The following is a 15,665-nucleotide window of genomic DNA, read 5'->3' on the forward strand; positions in this document are numbered from 1 at the left end:
GCCTTGGGGCACCCCAGGGTGCAGCACCCAACACCCCTGTCCTGACCTGTGGGTCCCCTGAGGCTGCTGGGCTGGACCCAGAGCTCCTGGGGCTACAGACACCCTGCCAGGGTGGGCCTGCAGCTCCCAAAGGCACACACACACACCCTGCTGCACTCCCAAAGGCACACACACACACCCTGTGCTGCACTCCCAAAGGCACACACACCCTGCTGCACTCCCAAAGGCACACACACCCTGCTGCACTCCCTGCACACACACACACCCTGTGCTGCACTCCCAAAGGCACACACACACCCTGCTCCACTCCCAAAGGCACACACACCCTGCTGCACTCCCTGCACACACACACACCCTGTGCTGCACTCCCTCCACACACACCCTGTGCTGCACTCCCTCCACACACACCCTGTGCTGCACTCCCTGCACACCCTGCATGCACTCCCTGTGCTGCACTCCCTGCACTCCCTGCACACACAGCCCCTGGGCATGCACTGATTGCACTGGACACACTGCCCACAGCGCACACCCACAGCAGCACCAGCCACAGGCTGCTCGTGTTGGCTGCACTGCACAGACACAGCACACGCTGGGCAGGCACTGCGCATTGCCACACACAGGCACACACTGCATGGGCTGCACTGCATGGTGTGTGCCACAGGCTCTGCACGTGCCTCTGCTGCCTGTGCCATGTGCACTGCACACACTGCACACCCTGCACACCCTGCACACACTGCACACATTGCACACATTGCACACATTGCACAATGCTGCACACACGCACACACCGTGCACACTGCACACCCTGCACACACTGCACAATGCTGCACACCCTGCACACACTGTGCACACTGCACACCCTGCACACACACTGCCTGCACACCATGTACACACTGCACACCCTGCACACACTGTGCACACTGCACACACACTGCACACCCTGCACACACACTGCACACACTGCACACACACTGCACACACTGTGCACACTGCACACACTGTGCACACTGCACACACACTGCACACCCTGCACACACACTGCACACACACTGCACACACTGCACACACACTGCACACACTGTGCACACTGCACACCCTGCACACCCTGCACACACTGCACACCCTGTGCACACTGCACACCCTGCAGACACTGCACAAACTGTACACACTGCACACACTGCACATACACACACTGCACACCCTGCACACACTGCTCACACTGTGCACACACACTGCACACACTGCACACACACACTGTACACACTGCACATGCTGCACACACACTGCACACACACTGCTCATACTACACACTGGGTGCCCACAGCTCCTGTGCCCACAGGCTGTTCATGCTCCACACACACTGTGCTCCCTGCACACCCACGGTGCTGTGCACAGCCTGCATGAGCACTGTGCACACACACTGTGCCCTGTGTGCAGCAGTGCAGACACTGCACAGCACGTGCTGCATGCATGGCACAGAGACATTGCACCCTGGCACTGCTTCTGTGTGGTGCAAACCACCCTGCAGAGATCCATCCCCACACACCCCCATCCCTGCACACCCCCATCCCCGCACACCCCCATCCCCACACACCCCTAACCCTGCACACCCCCATCCCTGCACACCCCCATCCCTGCACACCCCCATCCCCGCACACCCCCATCCATGCACACCCCCATCCCCACACACCCCCATCCCTGCACACCCCTAACCCTGCACACCCCTAACCCTGCACACCCCTATCCCTGCACACCCCCATCCCTGCACACCCCTATCCCTGCACACCCCCATCCCTGCACACCCCTATCCCTGCACACCCCCATATCTTCACGCCCCCATCCCCACACCTGCACATCCACGCTCTGCATTGCTGCACACCTTCCATCACATGCCCAGCCTTTCTCCCCGGACACCTGTGCCTCACTGGGGGCCTCCCTGAGCCCCCCTGGGCCCTGCCCAGGGTGTGTGTACCTGTGCCCAGGTACAGGCACAGCCACAGCTGCTGCAGGCACGCAGTGCACAGCCCCACTGCACACACAGCACCCCACACACACACCCTGTGTGTGCATTCTGGGCAACACCCGACACCCAGCCTCTGCTCGCTGCCCTCTAGGAGCCTCATTACCCCCTCCCAGCATGAACTCACTCTCCTTTCCCCTCCCCACTCCCCCTGAGGCATTAGGTGAGCCTTTGCCGGCGGGTGTGAGCAATGCAGTGCCTTCCCGTTGCCCCAGGATTACAGTTTTCTGCCCCATTTCCATGTCTGCTGACATCCTCACAGTGGAAAGAGACCCTTAATCCCCTGCAAATACTGCAGGAAGATTTCAGATGCCGGATAAAAAGCTTAAAGATGAAACGTTGTGAGGGTTGAAAATGCTTATAAGCGTCACCCAAACGTTATTAGCTGGGGGACAGCGCCGGGTCACGCCCGCCCAGCCTCGGGGCTGACACTGGGGGCCCCAGCGTTCCAGGGCCAGCCTGCTCCATGGGAGAGGCTGGACAAGAGGAGCTGCAGAGGAAGGAGGGAATTAACCCAGGCTTGGTCCCCTCCAGGCCAGGGCAGAGAGAGATCAGGTTGGCTCTCAGTGATGGCACTTCCATAAATCCTCCATTTCAGAGGAAATCTGACTTTTAGCACCAGCGGGTTCAGTGGCCCGGTGGGATCTGACAGCAGGGCCAAGTATGAGGCATCCCTTGGATTCTGGGTCAGTCCCCAGGACCCCGGGTCAGTCCCCGGGACTGTGGATCAGCCCCCAGGACACCACAGCCCTGGGATCCTCTGCTGTGGCAGAGAGGATTATGCCTTTGCATAACCTGTTCTAGGGCCACCCTACCTTCCCATCCCTCCTTTTCCTCGTCCGTCCATCCCTGGGCTGGGACACGTGCGGGGCCCAAAGCCCCCAGGCCCCTCTGACTCTGCGCTGTCCCCCCAGGTGCCACCATGTTCCTCAATAAGTGCGAGGGGGACCTGGGGGAGCTGCGGAAGCCGGGGGACGGCGAGAGCTCCCCGCCGGCCGCCGCCGAGGAGGAGCAGCCCAAGAAGAAGCACCGGCGGAACCGCACCACCTTCACCACGTACCAGCTGCACGAGCTGGAGCGCGCCTTCGAGAAGTCGCACTACCCCGACGTGTACAGCCGCGAGGAGCTGGCCATGAAGGTCAACCTGCCGGAGGTCCGCGTGCAGGTAGGGAGGGCAGCACCCCCGCACCCCGGATCTGCCCCTGAGCCGGGGCACGGGGACCCCAGGGTGATGGAGAGCTCCTCTCAGCTCTCAGCTCTAGCGGCAATGCCTCCCTCTGTGCCTCAGTTTCCCCACAGCTCGATAGGGGAGTGGCTTCTCTGCAGAGCCAGCTGCCCCTGACAAAGCCAGGGAAAGGGTTTAATGGCTGAGCCTTGTTCCTCTGTGGGGTCCCAGTCTGACTTACAAGGTCTCAGTTGGGCCCATGGGCCAGAGGCGCCAACAGGACACAGAGATGGTTTTCAGAAATTTTTCCCCCTTCTGGTGCTGGCTGCTCCCATCCCTCCTGCTGCTCGCATGGGAAAGTGGCCAAAAACCCCACCTTGGCTGATTGTGGCTCCTTCCAGGTTTTTGGGCTGGGAAAGCACAAGATCCTCATGGATTTGAGGGTTTTAAGATTGTTGGTGCAGGCAGATTGGCGAGGCAGTGGGACTGGGGAGGTTTTGTTCCTTAGGCTGCAGCAAAAGACTCATGGGGGTACAGCAGAGCCTGGGAAGAGCTTGGGGTCCCACCAGTCGTCTCCCCACCTTTCCTGGACTGACAGGGTGAGATCAGGGAGGGAGAAAGGGTCAGGGAGCTGAATGAAGCCACTGTGAATGAAAGCAGTAGCCCCCAAACAAATGAACTGAATTCCCCAGGCCTCAGCCCCAGTGAAGACAATGCAGCCTTTCTTGTGGGGGTCCAAACCATAAAGATGCCTCTGCTGAGCTCTCTGAGCAACAACTGGTTTCACAGAACCACAGAATCATTCAGGTTGGAAAAGCGCTCTGAGTCCATTGAGTCCAACTGCTTCCCCAGCACTGCCAAGGCCACCACCAATCCATGTCCCCAAGTGCCACATCCCCACATCTTTGAAGTCCCTCCAGGAATGAGGACTCCACCACTGCCCTAGGGAAGAAATTTCCCCTTATCTCCAACCTAACCCTCCCCTAGTGCAGCTTGAGGCTGTTTCCTCCTGGGCTCCCCTCGCTCCCTGGGAGCAGAGCCTGACCCCCCTGGCTGCCCCTCCTGTCAGGAGCTGTGCAGAGCCAAAAGGTCCCTCCTGAGCCTCCTTTTCTCCAGGCTGAGCTCTCCCAGCTTCCTCAGCTGCTCCTCATCCAACTTGTGCTCCAGCCCTTTCTCCAGCTCCGTTCCCTTCTCTGGACATGCAGTTTGCACCAGTGCAGCCCAGTGTCCCCAACAGCCGTGAGCAGCCCGTGGAACCCTCCCCCCCTTTCCCACCCAGCCATTCATCTTTCCTCCCCTTTGCCTCCTGCAGCAGACCCCTGTGCCCTGTGCTGCTCTGGGGACATGGGGACCAGCACTTTAATGAGCAGTTCCCACGGGGCCAGACGTCCCCACTGGATTTGGGTCGCCAGTCCCTGTCGTTCCTGCTGGGTTTTGGCACAACTGTGGCTGTTTAACTTATGAAAGCTGTGACCAAGGGGCTGGGAAGGTCGGATAACATTGTCCCATGGACTGCTGGGAGTCTGCAGGGCCGGGGTGCACGTTCCCACGGAGCCAAAGGGGCTCTGTGCTTACACCTCTCCCTTCCACACCCTGGAGATGTCCTTGGTCTCTGGGACTTGTGGGAGAGGTCTGGCAGAGGTGCTGGGGTTGCTGGAGCCCTGTGGGACAGCCCTTGTGGGATGGGGTACCTCAAACAGGACACCCCCACCTCGAGCACTCCCCGTGGGACACCCCACAGGGGATACAGCACAACGGGGACCCTGCCTGGGGCAGAGGCACGGGGCAGAGGCATGGGGCACCCTGCATGGGACACAGCGTGTGGGGCACACTGCAAGGGCCCAGCCGGGCACAGTGAGCTCACCTTGGCTCTCACCTCGCAGGTCTGGTTCCAGAACCGACGAGCCAAGTGGAGGAGGCAGGAGAAGATGGAGGCCAGTTCCATGAAGCTCCACGACACCCCTGTGCTTTCCTTCAACCGGCCCCCCATGACCCCCAACGTGGGGCCCATGAGCAACTCCCTCCCACTCGACCCATGGCTGACGTCCCCCATCTCCAGTGCCACCACGGTTCACAGCATCCCCGGCTTCATGGGAGCCCCCCAGGCCCTGCAGCCCCCCTATGCTGGGCACTCCTTCCTCAACACGCCCCCGCCGATGGCGCAGGGCATGCAGCCCATGGCCCCCGCGCCCTACCAGTGCAGCACCCCCTTTGTGGACAAGTACCCGCTGGAGGAGGTGGACCAGAGGAGCTCCAGCATCGCCTCGCTCCGCATGAAAGCCAAGGAGCACATTCAGACCATTGACAAGACCTGGCAGCCCATTTGATGAACGCTCCCCTCCGAGCTCCCCGGCCGCCGCTCCTGCCCCCGGTGCTGGCGGGCGAGGGAGGACAGCGGGTGCTCAGCAGGACCAAGCTGGCACCAGGCAGGGATGCCAGGCTGCCTCTTCCCCACACTGACCCAGCACCAGCGGTGCCAGGGGAGCGAGTCGGGTGCTGGCAGGGCCCCACGGCTGGGGGAAGCACTCCAGGAGCTCCTTTGCCTCTCTGAGGCATCAAGATCAACTGAGGACCTGGCTGAAGCTCAGGCATCCCACTGTGCCAGCGGGCCGCCCACCCCACCCCAGTTGGACACCTCCTTTCTCCACACCCCCTCCCCTTTCCATTATTATTAATTTTTTTTTTAATGCTGCAGATTTAAACAAAAGTGAACAGAAAGCTCTAGTTTTGTAGGGAGTACTTGGGGGGATGTTTTAGCGGTGTTGGGGCACGCTGTGGTCGTGCCAGATGCGCCGAGAGCACGGGTGTATTGTGAGTAAAGAGATGAGCTGGATGGCTGCTGCTGGCTGGAGTTGGAGCTGCGGGGCCGCGGTCGGGCCCTGCCCTCCTTAGCACGGCGTGGCTGCTGAGCTTCTGCCAGAATGGAGCTTTCTGTGGGGGCACCATCCCTGAGCACCCTCCTGCCCTGCTCCCTCGGGATGCTGCAGGCAGGGCTGCTCCATGGCCTCAAGAGTCCCAGGTCCCCTGCTGGACTGTCCCTTGGGGGCTGTGTCCCCGGCCCCAACACTCCCAGAGGTGCCAGGGGGGTGCTGTGCTGGGGGGAGGATGGGCAGCAGTGGGACCCCCGAGACCCTGGTGAGAGGACGGGGTCGGCTGTGAGCCCTGGGCCCACCACAACAGGGTTCTGGGGGCACACCACACCTGGCTTATCCCTTGCCAGGTGGGAGCTGGGGGTGGTGACAAGGTGCTGTGTCCTCAGGGGCCCCCAGAGTGGCTCTGCAGCTCTGTCCCATCTGCCCACCTGCTGGAGCTCGGGGCACAGCCAGAGGCACCCTCACCCTCACCGATGGAAAAGGCCAGCATGGCCCCAGCACACGGCTGAGCCCACAGCAGCTCTGAGGTGTTAAGCACAGCTGGGACAGCAAGCCAGGGGGGTTTATCCCTGGGTGAGTGGGTGCCCGGGGTCCCTGGGATGCCCTGAGGTGTCCAGGGTTCCTGGGGTGCCCCAGTCCCTGGAGGAGCCAAACAAAGGACAACCCACTTCCCACCAAAGCTTTTCCCCAGAAAATCTTCCCACTCCGGACCTGACCAGAGTCCCCGTTGGGGGCTGGCTGGAGCAGCCTCATCCCCACCGCGTCCCCCCTGCCCAGAGCCCGCTCAGCGCCCCCAGCCCGGGGTCTCACCCGGTCCAAACCCCCCGGGCCGGGCTCTGACGCCTGCAGAGCCCCGGGGTCGGGCGGGTGTGCCCGGGATGCCAGCGGGCCAGGCGAGGCACTGACCCCGGCGAGACCCTGCTCCTTGTGCCCCGTCCCCCGGCTGCTGCTGCTCGTCTGTTTCGTTAGCGACAATTAAACCTTTAACAAGCCATTAAACGCATAATCGATGCTCCCCGGCTCCCCGGCCCGGCTAATGGGGCGAAGCGCCCCGGCCGAGGCGAGCTCCGGCCGGCAGATAATGAAGCAACGGCTGCGGAAGTAATGGGGTTTGATCCGGGGGACGGGACGCGCTCAATGGGGGCTGCGCTTTTCACATGACATAATTGCCGAGGCTGGCGCCAGCCCGGGGCACCCCTCGGCCTCCCGAGCGCCAACAAAGGCCGGCTGGCGCTGGGAGCGGCAGCGCCGCACCCCCGGCCCGTTTGATCGGAGCCGTAATTGGGGCGAGGGTGCTCCGGGCCGGCCCCGGCAGCGCGGAGGGGGCCGGCGGGAGCATGGATGGATGGATGGATGGATGGATGGATGGATGGATGGATGGATGGATGGATGGATGGATGGATGGATGGATGGATGGATGCGCCCCCCCCATCCTCGGGGCTGGGGGCTGTGTGAGTGATGGAAATGAGCTGTTTTCCTTGGGGTGGCTCGGGGGATGTCGGGGTACCCGCACTCGGTACCCCCCTTCCCTCCCGTGGGTGCGCCCGGTGCTGCGCTGCATCTCCTGCAGGAACGGGCGAGACTTCTGACCCCAAAAATGCCATTTAAACGCAGGGAGGACGCAGAAGCACCGAGCCGCCTGGCCGGACCACTTTATTGGTGCTTTCCCCGGTGGACACCCACTGGAGCCTGCCCCAGCATGTGGGAGTTTGTGTGGGAAAAATTCAAGCAAAAAGGGATTTTTTCCCCTTCGATCCCAATCCTGTCCTGAAATCTCTCACTGCCCAGATGGGGCCGGTTCCTGGGGCTGTACTGTGAGGAGTGGGTGCTGCTGGCAGTGCTGGAGGTACCAGGGGATGCTCCCACCCCCTCGTGGCCGAGCAGGAGCCCTCCCGCTCCCACCCCTGTAATCTCCTCCTGCGGGATTTGCCCCTAAGCTGCTTATTTCTCTCTATTTCTCCCAGGCCTGAACGAACCTAGCCCTGCCCCGGCACGACGCCTCGAGCCTGCTGAGCCGTGGTCTCTGGCACTCTGCCCCTGCACTGCCTGGTGGTGGCCTGGCATGTGGGGCTGGCACTGGCCAGGGATGTGGGGCTGGAACTGCCCAGGGATGCGGGACTGGCACTGCCCAGGGATGGGGTGGCATTGCCATGCCAGGGACGTGCAGTTGGGGCCCACAGTCCCAGTCGTGCTGTGCTGTGAGACCTGCACCCCTTGGCAGAGGCCAGGATGGAGCCCAGCCTCTGTGCATGTCACCTGCACCCCGTCCATGCCCTGGCCCCCAGCAGAACAGGCACGGTGCCAGGGGGCTGCGGTGATGGGGTGGCACCTCACTGTCCCCCTACAGGGTGTGGGAGCCGGGGCCCTCGGGGCTCAGGTTCTCCTCGGGGGTGTTGACCCACGAGCTCTCCCCCACGCCCCAGCTCCCGGGGGCAGCGGGGCACAGGGGGCCGTGGGCTGGGGAGGGGGGCGCTGCCCACTGCAGGTTGAGCTTGGCGATGAGCGGCCGCCCCACGTTCACCCGCTGCCGCTCCTCCACAAAGTCATCCATGCCCTGGTAGCGGTACTGCAGGCACACGGTGAAGGCCAGCTCCTGCTGCAGGGACAGCAGCACCGTGGGCTCCTGCCCTGGCACGGCCATGGTCACACCGTGCCCCCGACACCGCTCGCCGTGGCTCTTACCCGCAGCTTCTGCAAGCCACAGACCCGGCTGTAGAGGCAGCAGGAGGGGCAGCCGAGGCTCCAGACGGGTGCCAGCGGGCTGCCCAGCTCCTCTGGGCTCTCCTTGTTGGTGCACTTGAGGTCCACATCCAGCTCCTGCCATGACAGCACCCACGTGAAGACCACCACAGCTTCCCCCCCGTTCCCCAGCATTGCCCTGGTGGGGGCTTTGCAGCTGCTCCCACCTCGGGAATATCAGTGAGCCGGGCCTCACACTTGGTGATGTCCTTGGGGGCAGCCACCACACGCGTGTAGATGATCATAATGTTGGAGAACTCGGCAGCAAAGCCCAGCTGGACGGTGACACCGCAGTCAAAGCAGAGGTGCCGGCTCTCCGGCAGCACTGGGGAGGGGACAGGGAGCACAGGGCTGGCACCTGCAGGGGCTCAGGGCTCGAGCTGTGCCCACAGCTGAGGCGGCCGCTGGATCACCACAGAGCAGGGCTGCTGTTGTTGCTGTCTCCAGGCTGGTGGCTCTGTGCCAGCTGTTTCTCCTCCAGGTGGGAGGAATCCAGCAGATGTTGTTCACAGCCTCTCTCTGCTCCTGGGGCTGTTTCCCCTCCAGATGCCAGCTTGGGACAGGCTGGCCATGACTCACCGTGAGCCTTGGCCCACTGCAGGTTCCTGGCAGAGGACTCGTCCTGGCCCGGGGGGCGGATGGGGTCTGTCAGTGCCCGTCTCTCTGAGAGGTTGCTGCGGAGCTCCAGTGCCTGCCGGCCCCGCGTGATCTCCAGAGTGCCCATGTCTGCGGGGGCACAGGGGGTTGGCAGGGGCCCCCAGGGGGGTCACTGTTCCCCACTGCTCCTCACTCACCCTCGGCCACCTTGTCCAGCAGCACCGTGATCTTCTCATCCTCCAGCAGCCAGCGCTTGAGGAAGGTGACGAAGATGCCATTGGAGAGCTCGCCTTGGCTCAGCTCATAGGCTTCAGCATCTGCACACCTGCGGGGACAGGGCAGTGGCTGGATCTGTCATGGGGTCTGGCACTCCCTGGGAATTGGCCCCAACAGGATGACAGCCCTAAGGAAGCCAGAGCTGGGTGCCCAGCACTCTTCCTGTTCCTATCACACCATCTGGCCACTGTGTTTGGGATAGGAGAGAATGGCCAGATCCTGGATGCGTAAAGCATCACCAGCCCAAACCCCTGTGCTCTGGAGGAGTCTTGGGGCTTCATGCCAGCAGGTGCTGCCCAAAGCCAAGCAGTGCCATGGGCACCTCCCTGCCCTGTGAGGGACAGGCAGCTGCTGCTTGCCCAACCCCTCCAGCATCAAGGGTGGAGGGATGCAGCCGTGGGGGTCTGAGCCCCTGAGCTGGGCAGGGAGACTCAGCCCCACTGCCTGTGCCAGGGGATGGTGGGAGGGGACCCACGTGGCATAGCCAAAGACGATGTTGGCCGTGACCTCCAGCGCCCCAACCTGTGGGATGATGTCATCATTGAGGTTCCTGCAAGAGAAGAGAAGCTGGACAGAGTGAGAATCTGTCCCCCTCCCAAAACCCACCCCAAAGCACACCAGACCTTGAGGGCTGCACCCTCTGCCCGCCCACTACAGCGTTTGCTAGCTCACAGGGGCAGGGAAGTCTTGGGGCATTTAGACAAAGACAATGGGTTTAGATGGGACCCTGGGGGTGCCCCGCTACCTGCCCCCAGGAGCCACCACCACCAGGTCCCTGTGCTGGCTGTCCCTAAGCCGCAGCTTGTCCCCAGGTGGGTGGCAGGGCCGGGTCACCTCTTGCGGCACATGTCAAGCAGGAAGATGTTGAGGCCGGTGCGGCGCTGCTGCATCTCCTGCAGCACCTGCTGCACGCACAGGCAGTGCTCTGACGTGTAGGCGCTGGGCGCGTCGATGGGCACCATGAAGCTGTTGCCAAAATTTTCATAGCCGTGCCCAGCGTAGTAGAGCAAACCTGCTGGGGAAACAGAGGGCAGGTGACATGGTGACATCCCCTGACCTGCCAGCACCTGCTTCTTGCCTGGCTGCACCCCAAGACTCCACCAGCATTAAACCCCCCAGCTCCCCCTGGGCTGGAGCCACCCTGGCGAGTGCTGCCGCACCGTAGACGCCCTTGTCGAGGAGGAGGAGGAACTCATCGACGGCCATCTGCATCTCAGCCTTGCGCAGGTCCAGCAGGGACACCACCTTGAAGTTGAGCTGGCACAGGAGGGCACCGAGGGCGTGAACATCCACGATGGGCGCCTGCAGCTGCTTGTGGTGCAGGTAGTGCATGTTGCCAATCAGCAGCGCCACTTTGTCCGTGGCTGCAAGGACGGGAGAGGGAGGTGTTGTTTCAGAGTGGGACACACCTGCCCCCCATGCTGCCCACAGAGGTGGCACCCAGCTCTGGCCAGCATCGCAGTCCCTGGGTACCAAGGTACCCTATGGCATCCCTGGCTCACTGATCCCTGAACCCTCAGGTTATGGGTAAGGGCTAGGGTTGGGGATTTGGGTTGAGGGTTAAGGTGCTGATCTGCTCTCCTGATTTGGGTTGGGGCTGGGCTGCTGTTTCACTCTTCCAATATGCTGCATCCAAAGCATTCCTGGCCTAGTAAAGCCTTATGGGGTGACAGTGGTGACACTGGCTACACTCAGAGTCCCCCAGGGCCACCAGCCCCTCCTGGGCAGGCTCTTACCATACAGCTGTCCAGGGCTGCCATGCTCTAGGGAGCCTGGGAAGAGAGAAATGCTGTGCCATGGTCCTTCAGTGCCAGGGGAGCATGGCAGGCAGAGCAGCACAGACGTGTCTGCTCTGCTCCCACCTACCTCCATCCCCCTCCTGCCAGGAGCCTCCAGAGGTGAAGAGCCGTGGGCCTGTGGCAGAGGGGATGTCAGGGACCCTATGCATGACATCACCTCCCAGCATGGGCTGCAGTCCCCTCAAACACTGTGCAGCCATGAGGGCTGTGCTGGGAACAGAGCAGGTGGGGGGTCACAGAGGTTTGTCTGGGGCCCTCACCAATCTCCACGTCCACCTCCTGGCTCCACACCTCGTGGAAGAGGTTGAACACGTGGCAGGAGTAGCTGCCCCGCTCGGCCGTTGTCACCAGCTTCACCTGCCAGCAGGGCAGAGCGGGAGGCTGGGGCAGTGTGCCAGACCACACTGCACTGTGGCACGCTGTGCCATGTTGTACCATGCCATGCCGTGCCAGAGGTCCCTCCATACCTGGAGCTGGGGTGCCTGTGCCCCTTCCACGGGGCGCCGGTTCCTGAACCACTGGTACTGGGGCGGGGGGTTGCCGATGGCTCTGCACTCCAGGGCCAGTGTGTCCCCCTCGGCCAGGCGGCACGGCCGCGGCTGCCGCAGGATCTGCAGCCCTGCCATGCTCGGGCAGTAGCCACTGCCTGGGCAAGAGAAGGGTGGGAAATCAGGCACCCAGCCGTGGAAGTACTCTGCAGCACTGCTCCAGGCCTCAGGTTCTGCAGCCACAGGCCCTGGCACCCATGGGTGGCGTGAGGCAGCAGGCATGAGGAGGGCATGTGACTCTCTGTGGGCGCCATCACCCCAGCAAGCCCAGAGACCTTCACGGCTGAGCCAGGGCCTTACGTGGCAAATGATACCACTCAGGACCCATCCCTGTCCTGATGGGGCAAGAGGTGCCCTGCAGGAAATGTCCCAATCAGGCAAGTGGTGCCCCATACCTGCCAGCCCAGGGACAGAGATCTCAAGACCCACCTGAGCTGGGGCTGCTGCTCTTCTCCACCTGCACGTGAGCCCACCTGGAGAAGGTGAATGTGGCCCCACAGTTCACCCGGCAGATGTACCACTGGCCCACAGGAGTGACTGTGTCAATCACCAGCTCTGGGGATGTGGCTCCAGGCACCTACAAGACGGGAGGAGGCCAAGGAGTGATGTGCTCCCTCACCCGTACGGGTCCCTCACCACAGCCAGGGTGTGGGGCCCTGCTCAGTGTGGCACAGTGGGACCTCACCTCCTGCCTCCCACAGAACCACTGGTACATGAGCCCTGGCGGGCCAGTTGCACAGCAGGTCAGGGACACCTGCGTCCCCTCCGCCACCACCTGCGACTCTGGCTGCACCGTGATGCGAATCCCATCCTGGACTGTGGAAGAGAAGAGACCAGCCTGGGCTGGCTGAGTCCTGCACCACCCCATACCATCCAGTCCCATCCTATTTTGCCCCACTTCCATCCACCACAGATTCTCCTCTCCCAGCCCAGCCCATCCTATCACACCGCACACCTCTGTCCTGTCCCAGCCATCTCATCCCACCTTGTCCAATTGGCATATTCAGTGCTATCCCATCTGCGCATCTCATCTTGTTTCAGCCTATCCCATCCCACTCTGCTCTATCCTACCCTAGCCTATCCCATCCTATCCCATGCTGTCCAAATCTGTCCTGTCCCATCCAACCAGACCACATCCCATCCTATCTTATCCTGTTGCATCTATCCCACCCCACCCTGCCTGCCCAGCACCTCACAACCCAAGCAAGACCCTCAACGGGAATTGCTGTTCTTCACCCCCATGCCCATTTTCTCTTGCTGATCCCCTGTCCCGGTGCTCCCCCGCACCCGGTGCCTCTGTCCGTCCGTACCGGCGGAGCTGAGCACCCGGCAGGCCTGTTCGTGCCCCATGCGCTCCAGGCAGCCCAGCAGGTAGCGCAGGGTGCAGTCGCGCTCGGCCAGGAGCTGCAGCAGGCACTGCGTGGGGCTGCCGCGGGGCTCCAGCACCTTCAGCGAGCACATCTCCAGCTCCTCCACGCTGCGAGCGCCCGCAGCCGTCAGAGCCACAGCCCCAGGCCCAGCCCCAGCCCCAGCCCTGGCCCCAGCCCCAGCCCCAAGCACAGACGCAGACCCAGCCTCGGCCCCAGCTCCAGCCCCAGGCCCAGCCTTGGCCCCAGCCCTGGCCACAGCCCCAAGCACAGCCCCTGCCCCAGCTCTAACCACAGCCCCAGCCCCGGCCCCGGCCCCAGCCCCGGCCCCGGCCCCAGCCACAGCCCCGGCCCCAGCCCCAGCCCCAGCCCCAGGCCCAGGCCCGGCCCCAGCCACAGCCCCAGCCCCAGCCCCAGCCCCGGCCCCGGCCCCGGCCCCAGCCCCGGCCCCAGCCACAGCCCCAGCCCCAGCCCCAGCCCCAGGCCCAGGCCCGGCCCCAGCCACAGCCCCAGCCCCAGCCCCAGCCCCAGCCCCGGCCCCGGCCCCGGCCCCGGCCCCGGCCCCAGCCACAGCCCCAGCCCCGGCCCCGGCCCCAGCCCCGGCCCAGCCTCCTCCCTCGGGGCGGATGGAGCCCAGCCCTGGGGGAACCGACCCGTGCGCCCCCGCTCAGCCCCGGCAGAGCTGTGCCCACGGTGACCCGGTCGGGGACAGCCCCCGGCACGTCTCCCCCGGCCCTACCTGCACCTGAAGCGTTTCTCGGCCCCGGCCAGCTCGGCCAGCTTGCGCCAGCCCCGGCCGGCGTTATCCAGCAGCTCACACAGCCGGGCCACCACGTCCTCGCCCAGCGAGCCGATGGGCATGCTCCAGTCCCCCATCGCTCCTGGGGACGCCGAGGGGACCAGCTGTCAGTGGGTAGGTGATGGGGTGCCAGGCCCCCGTGCCCCACCAGAGCCCTCTGGGCACAGGGTGACTCAGGGGAGAGCAATGAGAACCCTGGTGCCAGGAGCCTGAGGAGGTGCTGGGACCTGGCTGGGCAGCGCTGCTGGATCTGACCGCCGGCAGGCAGCCAGGAGTGACACATTGCCACTCTGCCAGCTGGGTGGCACAGGGGACTCCACTCACCCCCCAGCCTTGGGCAGGGAGCCAGGGCACTTTAGCCTGGCCCCAGGAAAGGGACCTTCATGGAATGGGGTCCACAGAAGTAGAAGGAGGGGACAGCCTCCATCACCTTCCCCGTCCTTTCAGGTGACACAGAGAATGGGGCCCCAGTACCCCTCTTCTTCTGGCAGAGGCCCCAGCGGGGCAGCAGCAGCCCCCCCTTGCTGTCACCAGGCCTCTGCATGGTGGCTCTGGAGCCACCAGGAGGAGCCTACAGAGGGGTCAACATAGGGTACATGGGGGTCTTAGGGCTGGGACTCAGCTCAGCTTGCCCTGAATCCTGGAAAGATTTGTGTGACACGAACCATCTGGACGGGGCAGTTCCCTCCCCCTCCCCTCAGGTCCCTTCCCAAGAACACCCCCCAGAAGGACCCTTGTCCCCAGGACTGAGCTGCCCAGAGCAGCTGGGTGACACTCACCCCAAGCAGAGGGCTCCAAGGCAGAGGACAGGGACCCAGGTGCTCTGTCTGCTCACCTGCTGCTGGATTTGGGATCTGGACACACTGGGGATGGTGAGGGAAGGGTGGGCTGCAGGCCTGGCAGGGATGGGTACTCACCACAGGGTATGGCTGAGCCCCATCAGCTCCCAGGCTGTGCACTGACCCCACACAGAGGTTCAGCCCAAAATCTCCCCCAAAATCGCTGCTGCGCTGCAGCACAGCACTTCTGCTTCCCTCCCTCTTCCTTCCTGTTGTGCAGCACGTGGGCGCAGAGCTGCCACCCCCCGCCCACAGCCCCGGGGGAGCTGGCACGGCCCGGCCCCATCACAGGGCACAGCCTGTCACAGGGCACAGCCTGTCACAGGGCACCTGGGCCACCGCCAGGCCAGGCAGAGGCTGCACTGTCCCTTCCTCACTGCAGGAACCCACAGGCACCCCTTTTCCCCAGCGCCAAACTCGAGCCCAGAAAGAGCTGCAGGGCAGCGAGTCCAAGGTGGAGGTGAGCTGAGGTGACTGTGGCACCTCTCAGCCAGGTGTGCCCAACACACAGCCAGAACCGAGGCCAGGGCATGGGCTTTGCCAGGCTGAAGCTGCCCAAGGAGAAGCAGAGTTAGAGCAGTGAGGCCCCTGTTGTGTGGGGAAGACCCTGCCTTCATTGTCCAGCCCAGCCAAGCCCTGGCAT

The 15,665-nt window shown here is 63.5% G+C and overlaps 2 protein-coding genes across 2 annotated transcripts; one reads left to right on the forward strand and one right to left on the reverse strand.

Moving 5' to 3' along the window:
- The first annotated feature begins 2,942 nt into the window (after positions 1–2,942).
- On the forward strand, positions 2,943–5,512 carry RAX2 (retina and anterior neural fold homeobox 2). The gene is made up of 2 exons (XM_059489892.1): positions 2,943–3,185; positions 5,069–5,512. The coding sequence occupies exons 1-2, from the start codon at positions 2,943–2,945 to the stop codon at positions 5,510–5,512; spliced, it is 687 nt and encodes a 228-aa protein (XP_059345875.1).
- A 2,164-nt stretch (positions 5,513–7,676) lies between these two features.
- LOC132084594 (mucosa-associated lymphoid tissue lymphoma translocation protein 1-like) lies at positions 7,677–15,165 on the reverse strand. Its single transcript, XM_059489789.1, has 17 exons — positions 14,963–15,165; positions 14,124–14,265; positions 13,328–13,494; positions 12,703–12,833; positions 12,447–12,594; positions 11,937–12,115; positions 11,730–11,826; positions 11,537–11,584; positions 11,407–11,442; positions 10,831–11,034; positions 10,505–10,682; positions 10,146–10,220; positions 9,592–9,719; positions 9,377–9,523; positions 8,965–9,122; positions 8,741–8,875; positions 7,677–8,654 (listed from the first exon to the last, which is right to left on the reverse strand). Exons 2-17 carry the CDS (start codon positions 14,258–14,260, stop codon positions 8,400–8,402), a joined length of 2,223 nt encoding a protein of 740 aa, XP_059345772.1. The 5' UTR covers positions 14,261–14,265; positions 14,963–15,165; the 3' UTR covers positions 7,677–8,399.
- Positions 15,166–15,665: the final 500 nt, after the last annotated feature.

Source organism: Ammospiza nelsoni, chromosome 27 (assembly GCF_027579445.1).
Source record: "Ammospiza nelsoni isolate bAmmNel1 chromosome 27, bAmmNel1.pri, whole genome shotgun sequence".
NCBI lineage: Eukaryota > Metazoa > Chordata > Aves > Passeriformes > Passerellidae > Ammospiza > Ammospiza nelsoni.

Bases quoted from the DNA above. Each gene is read 5' to 3' on its own strand.
- RAX2 (XM_059489892.1), top strand. From the start codon at position 2,943: ATGTTCCTCAATAAGTGCGAGGGGGACCTGGGGGAGCTGCGGAAGCCG. The intron at 3,186-5,068 runs GTAGGGAGGGCA...CTCACCTCGCAG, and splicing joins TGCCGGAGGTCCGCGTGCAG to GTCTGGTTCCAGAACCGACG.
- LOC132084594 (XM_059489789.1), bottom strand. From the start codon at position 14,260: ATGGGGGACTGGAGCATGCCCATCGGCTCGCTGGGCGAGGACGTGGTG. The intron at 12,116-12,446 runs GTGGGTCTTGAG...TCTCTTGCCCAG, and splicing joins GAGCAGCAGCCCCAGCTCAG to GCAGTGGCTACTGCCCGAGC. The intron at 9,123-9,376 runs GTGAGTCATGGC...TCCCCTCCCCAG, and splicing joins GCAGTGGGCCAAGGCTCACG to TGCTGCCGGAGAGCCGGCAC.